The sequence below is a fragment of the Melozone crissalis genome, unplaced genomic scaffold, assembly GCF_028551555.1.
Source record: "Melozone crissalis strain CALT ecotype California unplaced genomic scaffold, PUWL_Pcris_2 ptg000013l_1, whole genome shotgun sequence".
Taxonomy (NCBI): Eukaryota; Metazoa; Chordata; class Aves; order Passeriformes; family Passerellidae; genus Melozone; species Melozone crissalis.
The window spans coordinates 19473155-19486595 of NW_026535791.1; the positions used below are offsets into that span (position 1 = coordinate 19473155).

A 13441-nucleotide genomic window follows, 5' to 3' on the forward strand; every position below is an offset into this window, starting at 1 on the left:
AACAATGAGCCCAACCATTTGTTAATGAGCACTGCCAAGTCTACCACTAAACCATGTCCCTAAGGAGCACATTACAGCTTTTCTGAACGCTTGCAGGGACGGTGACTCCACCACTTCCCTGGGCAGCCTGTTCCAACGCTTCACTCTTTCTGTGAAGAAGTTTTTCCTGATATCCCATCTAAACCTCCTGCGGCACAAACTTGAGGTCATTTGTTATTTGGTAGAAGAGGCCGAGTCCCACTTGGCCCTGAGCTCCTTTTAGGAAGGTGTCAAGAGCGGGAAGGTCCCCCCGAGCCTCCTCTTCTGCAGGCTGAACATCCCCAGCTCCCACAGCTGCTCCTCATGCGACGTGCGCCCCAGAACACTCTAAAAATCACAGAATTTCTAGGTTGGAAGAGACCTTTAAGATCATCGAGTCCAACCCATGTTCTAATACCTCAACTAGGTCATGGCACCAAGTGCCACATCCAGTCTTTTTTTAAACACATCGAGGGATGGTGACTCCATCACCTCCCTGGGTAGATGATTCCAGTATTTGACCACTCTTTCTGTGAAAAACTTCCTCCTTAATTCTAGCCTGTATCTCCCTTGGCGCAACTTGAGACTGTGTCCTCTTGTTCTATCTGTTGTTGCCCGGAGAAAGAGACCGACCCCCAGCTCAATCCCTCCTCACCCGCAACTCGCGTTTTGAGGAGAGCCTTTCCCAGAACAACGCTACTGTCATTAATACTATTCACAGACGAAACGCATTTAAACAAACCGTTCCCCGACACTACATGGCGGTAGGCCCGAGGCCGGCGCTGCCCTCACTCCTTCCCTTCCCCGCCATGGCGGCAACAGCTTCCAGGCAGCCGCCGGTCGCGGGCTTTGTTCGTCTCTGCCTGCGCCGCCTCCGCCCCTTCCTTCCCTCCGCTCCCTCCCTTCCCCCCTTCCCTCCCTCCCCCTGGCCGGCCCGAGCGCCCGGAGAGGCCCGCGGGGCGGGGGAACGAGCGGGCCCCGCGTTCCTTCTCCCCGTCCGAGCGAGTGCCGGGGGTCTCCGCAGCGCCCGCCGGCCCCGAGTGCTGCGGGCGAGCGGCGGGGGAGGCGCCATGGCCGACCGGGCGCGGGCGGCGCTCTCCGAGTCGGGCTGGTAAGTGGGGCCGAGCTCGGCCGCGCCGCCGCCTCCGCCTCCGGGGGTGACTCCGAGCGGCGGGGCGGGGTGGGCAGTGCCCCGTGTTCGAGGCGTGCGGTGCTGAGGGGCGTCCCTGCCCCAGCTCCGCTCGGAGCCCGTCGGTGGCGGGCAGGGGGCTGTGCTGCCCCCGGTGCGCTCGGGGCCTGGCGCCGGCCCGTCCCGGAGGAGAACTCCCGGCCCGTCCTGCAGAGGAGCTCCCGGCCCGTCCTGCCGGCCCTGCGGGGAAGGGCTGGCGTCCCTATCCCGGGGCCACCCCCAGGTCCCTCGGGATCGGCGGCGGCCTCTCCGCCTGCCCCGGGACCGGCCTCGCCCGGAGGCCTGGCCTGCCCGTGGTGCTGGGGCTGGTAATTGCACGGTGCGCCCCTTCGGTAAGGGAGGCAAGATGAGAAAGTGGAGTTAAGACAGGGTAAATGTACTTGTGTTTTCTACGGAGTCCCAGTCGTTGGGCACACAATATCCATTTTGGAACAGCGTGTTTCATCGAGTTGTGCTTTTCAAATACCTGCTGCAAACACTTATTTGCTAGCCTAGAGATGAGGTTGCATTGTAGGAAGTTTTTGTTTTGGTTTGGGGCTTTTTCGTTTGTTTGTTTGATTGTTTTGTTGAAGTGATTCTCTTACTAGTCAATGCTGACTTTTCTCCATAACTACTTGGAAAGTCTTTCACCAAACCTTTAGTGCTACCTGCTAAAGCACAAAGCAACTTACACAAAGTTATTTCCAGTAATGTGTTGGGGATATTTCTGTTTTATTGTTTACATTAGTGGTTGGCCTGGATTGTGGTTTCAAGATGGAAAAGGTTAAAGTGAGTATCCTGTGATTTAGAACAGAACAGGATAAGAGGGACATATGACAATCATCTAGGAGGGACATATGACAATCATCTAGTCAAATCTCTTGATGACTTCAGGGTTGACCAAACCTTGGTATGTTATTAAGGGTACTGGCCAAATACCTCTTAAACATTTGACTGGCTTAGGACATTGACTGCCACCATAGGAAACCTCTTCCAGTGTTTGACCATGCCCTCAGTAAAGAAATATCCAGTTTGAACCCTCCCTGACACAGCTTTGAGCCATCCCTGTTCATCCTATCACTGGATCCAGGCACAAAAGACCAGCACCTCCTTCTCCACTTCCCCCACTCAGCAGGCTGTAGAAGGAGAGCAGTGAGGTTTGCCCCTCAGCCTCCTGTTCTCCAATGGAGACAAGCCAGGGTCTTCAGCTGCTCCTCACAGGACATGCCAGCAGCTTTGTTGCCCTCCTCCATATTTAAGGACCTTCGCATAGTTGTCCAGTTGTGTGCACAGTAGTCCAGGTAAGCACTGTATATTAAGCACTGTACCAGTGCTGAATATAGTGGGACAATCACCTCCTTTAACCCCCCGGTGATGCTGTGTTTGTTGGGCCAGCTTTTGCTACTTTCTGGTAATAGTAACCAGACAGAGTAATTAGGTGTCTTTTGGTATGCTTCTGGATAAGTGTATCGAGATCCAGAAATATTGTTCAAAGTGGTTCTGGGGTGCACAATCCTGTGGCTCCTGGCTGCTGCTGAATTGAAATAATCATAACTATTTCTGCTACTTTTTATAACATTAGCTAGTTTAACGGGAATTTTGGACTGTGACTTGAAACTTGCCCAAATCCTTTCCTGTACTTAGATCTCTCCAAAAGTGCAAAAGTTTTCCATAAAAGTAATTTTATTTTCTTAGTTTGCTTTTCTTGCTTTCTGTTGCCTATTCAAAATTTTTTCAGTTTTCAGCTCTTGAGTTGTTTTACTGCCTTTTCAGCTGAACGAGTGCCATTGGTAAATGGCTTTCAGGTTTTTGGCAGCACAAATATGAGGTGCCTCTGAAGCAGTCTGTCCCTCTGCAGTGCTTGCTGCCCTCCTCGGGGGTACAGACTCTTGAATGGCTGTCAACAGTGGTTACTCTTGCAGTTCTGTAGGGTGGGAGCCAGAGGCTGGAAGTTGAAGGGGCAAGTAATGGGCTCATTATCAGGTCCACTGGAATTATGCCCTGACCTGGTTGCATTGGGAAGGGCAGTATACAGGAGAGGGGAATTCACACATGTACTTTTGAGGAATGTGAGGTGGAAAAAGAAATAATGATTTGGGAATCTTGCTTAGCTGTGTTCATGCACTTTAGAAAAGAGTAACCTGAACATCCATGTTTTGCTATTGCTCTTTCTTATGATTTTTCTCATATTATTAGATCTTAGAGTTATTTAGCGCATCTGTGAGTGAGCCTTCAGTGGTGTTTAATGTAGTACTATGCGGCAGACTACACTGGTGATTAAATAATGTTTTGTACCAAACTGGTGGTTACTGTTGCTGTTACCTCATGTCAGAATGATAAGTTTTCTAGTACAAAAGCAAAACTGAGTTTACGTGTTAAAATCTGGCCCCACTTAAACTGCAGAAGCACTGCATGGCACGTCAAGTAAAAAAAAAAAAAAAAAAGTTGTCCTTGCTTAGCTTAAAATCTGCTAGCTTGTAAAATACTGCCTGTACTGACTGGATTTTACAGTAAGTTTCTTAAAGCCTACAAGATTGGAGAGTTAAGGTAGGCACTTGTTTATGTCAGTTTCTGCAACTGGTGTTTACCTTTTGTGATTCTGAATTAAAAATAAAGTTATTTTTCAAGTAGAACAGTAATAAAGTGTAGTTAACACTGAACAGTAATTATATATTTATTCCCCTCCCTGAACCAGGTATTGCCAGAATAATCTGTTATAAAATTGTCTCTGAATTTGTAATGTTTACCTTCAGTCTATTAATTACATTTTTGTCAGCTTCTGAAAGGTAAAGTAGCCCTACCTAGTAAACGTAACAGTGGTAGGTAAAGTTGGAAGACTTGTTTTTCTTTGTTTTGGTGATGGTGGTGTTTTATGAAAATGAGTAAAAGTCCCCTGTAGTTTGTGTGCAGAATTGTAGTTTTTCTGAAGACAGATCCCTGCAGCTCTCATTGGAAGTCTGAATTTTTTGGTGCTAGTTCTTTTTGTTATGCACTGAACTGTTCCTTGGAATGAGATATTGGCTCCAGCTAGGGGAGAGATAAGGTGTTTGTATTATGTGTCAGTGAAAAAGATATTCTGTCTTGGAACAGAAGTTCTGTATTAACTTTTTATTTAATTATCAAACATGAGGAAGGCCAAGTGGCAGAATTACCCTTTTGTATTGTTATAGTTACATTAATGAATTTCAGAACCAGTTTTCCAGTGTTCTTATTAAAATATGGGCCTTAATGGAGCATGAATTAGTGAATCCAGTTTTATTACTAGAAGTGAAGTCCAGAAGAACTGCTGAATACAGCCCCTTATGTAAACAATGAGTCGTAAATCACTTCTTGCTGCCTTGCAACATAATTTTTTGTGATGTACTTTTTGGTTTGTTTGTTTAAATTTCCTGGGTGGCATTTCACAAGAGAATATGAAAAGTCAAGACCTCTACAGTGTTCCTAGATCTTTGCAGAACTTGGGAATTTATTACATAGAAATGCCAACATATTGTCAAAAATGAAAAATATGCCGTGGCCTACAGCAGGTTTAGCCTGTGGTTCACAGATCTTGGGTCTGGTGATTGATCTCTGTAGGAAAGCAAGAGGTGCAAACTGGATAAATAAAGTTTTTTTTTAATACAGCTAAATGTACTTGTGAGTTCTTTGGCAACTAGTGGAGATTTTTTTTTATTGCTGTGTGATGCTGTAGAAATTAGTGACTCTATGGCAAAAAATACTGTCTTGTAAAGCATGATGTATTTTGAAGATTATGTAAACAAAGCTGTGACTATAAAAAGTTACTCCCAGAGATGAAGGGGAAATGGAATTGTACTAGTTGTTTGGAAAGCAAAAGAATACTGCTTAACAGTCCCTGAGAAAACCTTTATATTATTGTCATTGTGGTTGTATATTCTTTGTAAGTGAAAAATATCAAGCTGATGTGCAACAGACTTTTAAACTGAGTTTTTGGTATTTCAGCAAGTGGGTGATGTGCTGCATACTGGGTTTAAGATTGGTTTGTTCACATGTGTCCTCTTGTAGGACTAATCAGCTGATATGATCCAAACTCTAAAGCAAAAGTAGGTGTATGCCTGGAAACACAAGGAAGTTCTCAAAGGGAGAATCTAACACCACTTTCTAAGAGCACAGCAGGCATTTGGCAAAGTAGTCATTTCCAGAATTCTGCAAGATGATATGCTTTTCCCTCATGTTTTTTTGCTATTCCAATAAAACGTTTTTGGAAATCACAGCTGAAATTGGTTCCTGCATATTGAGCAAGCTCAGGCAGGAGACAAGATTTTCCTTAGACACAAGCATAACACACATCTTGTGTTTCCCAGGAGAGATGCATCTGTTTTGAGATTATTGAGATTTCTTTTGTGATAGCAAAATCTTGTGAAGTTTGGTTGGTACCATGAAATCTCAAAATGTCAGTACAAAAAGAAATGCTATGTCATTGCATTTTTTATTTGTTCATGTGTATCCCTTACTGGGTGATCTGATCAGTTGGCATTCCTGCTGGGTCACCAGTAGTGGGTAGTTAGAACGTGAATTCTTCATGTCATTTTCACTCTGGAGGAGCGCAAAAGGTCCAGCATTTTGCATTCTGTTAAGGGAAACAACCCCTAGAAACTAATTCAGATGCTATTTTCCCCCTTCTTTTTAAAGCAGATGCCAGGTGTTTGAAAAATAACTCTTACTAGCTGGAATTGTTACAAATATAATAAAGAAATTTAGGGCTATAATTAAAAGTTGAAAAAAAGGATGGGTAAAATAAGGAGATGGAAGGAGGTAGGAGACTAATGTTTGGAACACTGCTGTTTGCAAAAGAGAGAACTGAAGGGAGTGAACTTGGTGAGGTTTATATAATCTGCAGGCAGGACATAAAATTAAAGTAGATCTCTTACTCACCAAATCCTACACAGTTATTGCTCACTGAATGCTGCAATGCTAGAATTGGAAAGCACTTACTGAATTCAGTAGCAGATTGGTTTAAAAATGGGTGAAATTTTTGACTAAGGACCTCAACCAAAGCTTATTTGCTGAAGACGAGCGATTATCCTGTGGGTTAGTATGGTTGGTTAAAAGATGAGAAATGAGGTAGATAAATGATTGCTTCATGTTGGAACAATGTTAGCAGTAGGTTTCTGCTAGGATTAAGGGGTTCATTGTATTAAAAAGAATTCTTAAGGAGTGACGGTACTATGTAGTACTGTAGCAGTTTGTTGGTCTTTGGGGATTGGTAGAATACAAACTTATCAAGTACTTGCAGCAAACTCTTCCAAAGCCATTGCCCATTCTTTCACATGCAAGTGTAGTTCAGTTCTGGTGAATGCCAAATGATGCTCATACAGGGCAATATAATGCAAACCTGTCTACAGAGTGATAAGCTCTAAATTTTCTCCCATTACATATATACATGCATGAGAAGGACAGTGGTCAGACAGCAATTGGGAATTGTTCACACAGAATTAAATCATTGTTAGGTCATTATGTTCATCGGTGGTGTGTCGAAATCATTAACAGTGTGCATTAATATGATCATCCCAGCATAGCAAGGGTTTAATAGATACTGAAAAAGTGGATAAGAGATGTGGAAGATACTCTCTGCTGGAAGATACTCTGTGCTGAGAAACAGAACAATGGGGGAAGAGATGATAGAGATCTATAAAATCCATTGATCATAAAGAAATGATGAGTAGAAAGCAAGAGTAGCTGCTTTTCTTAGGACAAGAATTAGGCCACGTGGTGAATTAAACTTGCTACCTGATAAAAATTAGAGTAGCTTGTCAAGCAATGTGTAATTAAATTGTGGAACTTATTTGCCACATGATATAGTGGAGCAGAAAAAGTGTGAGTGAGTTAAAATTGTAATTAGGCAAAGCCAGGTAGGAATAGTTGCGCTGAATACTGAACTCTACAGTGAAGTTGGACTACCAGCTGTAAGGTGGCTGATAGCCAGGAATTACTGTGGACACTTTATGTCTAGGTATTTGCTGTGGTTTGCATTCTTGACCTGGATCATCTGTCTCTGGGCACCCTTGACAAAAATGGAACCGCGTTAGACAGCCCAGACTGCGTAAGTTAAAACACCATTTATGTTCTTATTTTTATATTGTTAGGTAAAGGGTCCTCACACCATAGTTCTGAAGAAAAGGATTTTCTCCTCTGATTGAAGATAAGGGAAGAGGGAGTGAGGATTTGGAGAGAAATGAACTGAACTGTGGAAAACAGAGCAAAAAGGCAAAGCAAGTGTGACAGTCCCCTATGTACTCCATCTCAGCTGTGATTTCCATGCCTTGCTGCAGCTCACCCTTCTGGTTTTCATCAGTTGCTGAGAGAGACTCTCCCCCCATCTTTTTATGTGAGATCTTGAATCGATTTATGCACTGTCTTGGGGAACACAGACTTCACCTGCTGGTTTCTCTGCTAGGAAGCTAAAGCACTAATATAAGATGTTCTTGATTTATGGAATTGTTGCAACTTGGAATGAAGTTGTTGCTACTGTGAAAAAAAAGGAGGAAAGAAAAAAGCTTACTCCACTAGCAGAGATCTAAAGTTAAAGACCTTTAGATTGCTGCAGTTCTCTTTTTAACGCCTGCCTTTTCAGTGTCCTGACTTTTCTTGGTATAGTGTGTCTCACATTGATTCTTTCCAATCAATGCATTCCCTGGAAATATGTAGGCTTCCCATAGCTAGTCTCCTTTTCAGAGTTCCTGGAATTTGAATGTATTGAGTCTTGTTTCAGAAGTAATTTACTTACAATGCTTTTACTTAGCATTGTAATTCTTAGGCTTAGCCTTCTTGATGGGATGCAAATACTTTGTTAGGGCAAGTGTTACTTAAAGGGCTTGACTCAGTGACATTCTAGTTTCCTTCTTTCTACCTCTTTTTGTGCTGGTGCTCTCTGAAGAGCTCATATTAAACACTGCACATTACTTCCTGTCCACTGAGTTCCATAATACTTTCTATAAATTTTTCTGTTGTTAAACTAGTTTATATCATATCATCACTCAAGCAAGGTGATGGGATGGAGCTTGTTACGCAATTGAGATTTATTGTTCTGGCTTGATTTACCTTTTCCCTCAGAGAAATTTTGTTTTTCAGTGTTGTGTTAATGGGATTTTGGTAGGGATTTGAGGAAAGGATAGAATTAGCAGCATGCTTGATTATTATTTGCCTTTCCAGCAAACCCAAATTAACTTCCCAATGAAAGGGTGAATTAATAAAAGCAGCAGTGTGTTTAAGTAATCTGAAGTTTTCTGAAGGTCAGTATCTTACCATTTGAGCAAAAGTAGGTTTTTTTAAACTTATATTTCATGGTAATTTAAATTATTAGTCAGAAAGCCAGTGTTATCTAGAATGTTGAAATTTGAGGCATTTGGAGTGGATGTTGCATATAGATGAACGGGATATCAGGAGAAAGACCTTTCAAAGTCTTTGTGTTCTGAAATCATGTTATAAGACTCTTGAGACAGATTTTTTTTTTAATCTCTTCTATTTCTGTGTACTCACACTCCCCAGACAGTGAGTACTTGAGCAGCAAGCTGGTGGGAAAGTAGCTGGTGATCTTGGAGTAAGGTACTGTTATTGTTCATACTGATAACAGTGGTATTTGTTAGTATTTTCTGTGTATATTTTGTGTGTTACTGCTGTTAGAATACAGCTTTATATAAATAATACACGTAGGAGTACATAGGAGTAGGAAGCTCTCCTGAAGTTTTAGTTAGAGAGAATTACACTTGGAAACATTAGATATTAAATATCCTATACATCAGTTATTTTTTTCTGTGATTGTCATAGCAATAGGATTAAAATAAATTTAAGGGTTGATTCTCCAATCTATGCATATTGTTTATACTTTCAGGAATAGTACATTTTCTACTTCTTTGGAGCAAAAGGAGCATATTTAATTCCAGTAAGAGTCTTTCTAATAGAGCTGACAGGAAGAAGGAAAGGCTCTCCAGGGGATGAATAGTATATGCGTGTTTCTAATCACTTTTTATGTTCTTAATGTAATGCATAGTCATGAGGTGTCAGATTTTAGGAGGACTGGACAGCTCTAGGACTGATGTACAACCTTTGAGCTTCTTTGCACATTTAAGGAAAAAGAAAGTGGTTTAAATAATCTTTGTACCACTGGTCAGTAATTGAAGCATGACGGGTGTTCTTGTATTGGCATCATTTTGAACCCTTGACTTTGGAAAATGTAGCCTAGGTTTTGGAAATGACAGTGATGCCATTAACTGACAGCAAGAGACTTACTGGGAAACAGACTGCTGAACTCGCTGCTTTGGGAGGGAGTGCTGTCTGGGGGCAGTGGGCAAGACTGGCTTCTTCTTTCTTCTTGTTTGTCTCCTAGTGCTCCAGGAGCAGCTAGAGCTTCTAGTGCTGTGTCATATCCAAAAAAAAGCTGTTGAAGAAAGCCAGAGGAGAAAAAAGCCATGTGTGTTAAGACAGCTTCAAGATACTCTCTGTGTTGTGGCAGCTGTGTCTTTGGCACGGCCCCAGCCTTAGTATATTTGTGTTCAACTTAGCACTTCAGGGTGGCTGCCAGCATTTTCTTGGGAAAATGTGAGTGAGAAAATGTTCACAGCTTGTATCTGAGAAGAAAAGAAAAAAAGAATTTTAAGAATTTTGTTACATGAGCAAAGTAAACCCTCCACAGTGTTGTGACTTTTGTATGTCAAATTACTGTGGCCTGTTATGAATCATGGAGTAGCAAATCTTCTCAAGGAGCAGAAAGCTTGCAAGAGCTCTTGTCCAGCAGTTTCTGACTGCAGGGGCTGTTTCTAGCATCTGCTGTTTACAGCAGTGCTGCTTGCTGGAAGCTTATCTTATCAAAGTTTGGAGTTAGTGAGGTTATCTTGGGCATATCTCTGTGTGTTACCTGGAAAAGTTTGACATTTTTGCATCACAGCTATTACTGTTAGATAACAGTATGCCTGTGTTATCACTAAATCACTTCTATTAAGTAGCTGTTAGAGACTCATGTTCACTTGTTTTTTTCAGTCTGCTGAAGTTTCACTGTGTTGTATTCTTCTACTGTTGTAAAATACAATGTGTGATCTTAGTGTTTAAATACTTACAGATGTAAATTGGGATACAGCATTAAATCACAGGCTAGAAGTGTGCATTATCCAGTACCCTTATGAAAGGCATTAATAATGTTATTCTCCTATTTAATGAGGATATGAAATCACTTAGCTCTGATATTGATGGCAGTCTACTGAATAGGTAAAATACATCTTTCAACAAATGGATCATCTTGTTTCATAGCATTGCTTGTTAGGACGATAGAAATGGAAATGACTTTTTCTTATGGAAGCACATTTTCACTTCTTTTGCTTGATGTAGCTGTAATTTTTATTAGGTTCATTGTACAGTGGGAGTGTGAGAGACTTTAAAAGGCATCAGGGCAGTTAAGTTTACTCAGAGTTTCCAAGTAATATGTTTTTTTTAACTTTTGTAACTGTGATACTGTGTCCAAGACAGTTTTAAATACAAAGCAGAGGTGAACTTTAAGCTACCTTTTACAGTTGAAATGCTAATGACCATTACATTTTTCCTCTTAGCACACTTTCTGTTACACAGCTGAAAGCACTAGCAAGTGTGAAGTTTTCAATTTAACTGCTATTTGGAGAAGGGAGTGAGGGGGGAAAATATCAGTGAAGGAGCTGAAGAGAAGGTGGGTGATTTTCAAGGGTCTGGTTCTGACTGTGCAGAGTAGTGATTTCTGAATGAGGCACAGTTTGTGTTGAAGTCATGAGCTGCTAAGGAATGAGGAGAGGATCCTTATGTAAAAATATGATGCATCAAGCTGCTTTTCATTGAAAACAGAATGTGTAATGAGGACAGTCATGATTCTTGGTTTTAAAACTTATTTAAAGTTGTGTTCTTAAATTCAGATGTTAGGTATGATACACAGTCATGTGTAATACAAGGTAGGTTTTGATAGATTAGAGAATTGCAGTTCAACTAGTGTAAGAAACAGCCTGGAATTCTGCCTTTTGGCAAATACTTGCCAAATACCTCTGCAACTTTTCACTTGAGTGCTATCTACAATTTTTGTTAAGAAATAACATCAGATTGGTTTGTAACTATGAAAATCAGAGTAAGTGAAGAAAGTGGAGGCATCATTGCTTATACTCAATGTTTTAAGATAAACAGGTTTGGGTTTGTTTAATAGTTAAATAATTCTTGAATGTGTAGCATAAAATTATTTCAATCAATTTTTGTGTCATTAAATAGTAGTAGCTGTTTGTAGTAATCTCTTTGTTAATGGCCAAAGAAATCTCTCATTCTGAGTTTGGTCTGAAAAATTTCTGGCATATGTTTCAGAATTTAATTTTGAAGAATTGTCTAAAATAGAGATAATTGGTATGGAATAAGCAAATGAAGAAACAAGAACTTGAAGATTTTTTTATGCTTGAGTTTAAGTTTTGTAAATCCACTGCCTTGATCAAATAACTATTGCAGAAATTTGCAGTTGATGCTCATTTATGATTTTGGACACTTTAGGAAAAAGATTCTTTATTTGTGATTTTTAGATGGAAAAGATTTCCTTGGAGAATGCTGCTGACAGTTTACCAGTGTGTGATTTTCTCTGGGTTTGGGAATGGGGAAGAGAAGGAAAGAGAATGTCTTTCTGAACACCACATTAGTCTCTGTTCTGTTTTCTTAATTTATGTTTTAGTTCCTAACTAAACCATGCCACCATATGATCATAACATGACGAAATGGCAAAAGCTTAATTTAGTCTAGAAGAGTAATTGATGTTATGCTTTAGCTGTGGTCATATTTTCCTCATGCTGTTGTACTAGAGATGAACTTAGTGCTTTGTAACTGCATAATTCTACTCTTAAGTGTCTTGCAGTGTTTTTTCTCTGTTTAGAGTAGCTACTGTGTGTCAATGTTGTTTGATTCTTATAATATCATAATTTTTATCTTTTAATAACAGTAATAACTGTCTGTCCCTCTCCTCTCGCCCAAACTTATTGACAGAACAGAAAGTAATTTTCTATCAGATGAGGTGTTTCTGTGATTGACTTGGGAAGGAAGGGAAGTGAGAGCTTCAATTAGAAGATCATTCAAAAAAAGCAGGAGAATAAAGAACATGTTGTTCTCTGGTTACACATCATCTGGCTAGGAGGTTAGATGAATCTTGAATGCTAGAGCCCTTAATTTAAATACTTTCTTTTCTTGAGCCTGCTATGCTAAAATACTAAATTGAAAGTATTAATTAAACCAAAGAATATGAAAATAAATTGTAGGGGTGAGCTACTTCAGTACCTGATTTTTGCCTGTTACTTCAAAGAACAGTTAGGTAAACAGTATGAAAAGGAATATAATTTGGTGTCTTACCATGGCTGATTTTTTTACACTTTAATTATAGCAGTAGTAGTGAAGGGCAATGCATATTTTCTCTTCTGCAAAATGGCTTTTAGATTTTTACTAACTTTGAAGAAATGTTTTCTCTATTACAACTCTGTGGGCATAACTATAAACATTGTAATGAAAGAATACAGTTAGAAAAAGTATGCTCCTGATAGCACATTTAGACTGCATTTATGGATACTTAATTTGGTTTTGCAGTCGTTTGGATGATCATCCTCACATTTTTTACAGGCCTGTACTTGGATTTAGGATGAGAATACTGTTGATAACATGCTGATGATGTAGTTGTTGCCAAGCAATGTTAATATTGTCAGGGACTTTTCAGGTTCTTATTCCACTCTACCTGCTGGTGATCACAAGGAGTTGGGATGGGACAGAGCCAGGACAGCTGACCCCAGTTGTGCCAAGGGATATTCCAAACCATATGGCATGATGGTCAATGTATGTCCTAGGGGGAATGCTGATCAGGGTCTGCTGCTTGGGAACTGGCTGGGCCTTGGCCTATAAGTGGTGAGCAACTGCACTGTGCTTCACTTATGTATATATTAATTAGTTATATATATAATTTTTATTATTTTTCTTCCTTTTGTGTCCTCTTAATCCATCTTTATTTCAACCCTCAAATTTGATTTTTTTTTTCCCCTTGCTCTTCTCCCCATTCCACTGTGGGTGAAGGAATGAGTGGCTGTGTTGTGTTTAGCTACCTGCTGCTTAAATCACGACATTTCCTTTTTTGGCACCTGGTATGGGACATAAAGGTTTGAAACAGTGGAAGATCTGACTGGAGCATGTTGAAACAAATTTGTTGTAATTGTAGAGTTTTAGCGTGGCTTGGATTGGAAGGGGCCTTAATGGTTACCTGCTTCCATCCAACCC

The 13441-nt window shown here is 40.6% G+C and overlaps 1 protein-coding gene across 1 annotated transcript in view; it reads left to right on the plus strand.

Annotated features, from left to right (window-relative positions):
* The first annotated feature begins 980 nt into the window (after positions 1-980).
* Positions 981-13441, plus strand: part of TDRD3 (tudor domain containing 3) — a 95415-nt gene continuing 82954 nt past the window's right edge. Inside the window, exon 1 of the mRNA XM_054271391.1 lies at positions 981-1129. Within this exon, the coding sequence (XP_054127366.1) occupies positions 1089-1129 (41 nt within the window). The 5' untranslated portion in view covers positions 981-1088. The remainder of the gene's footprint in view (positions 1130-13441) is intronic.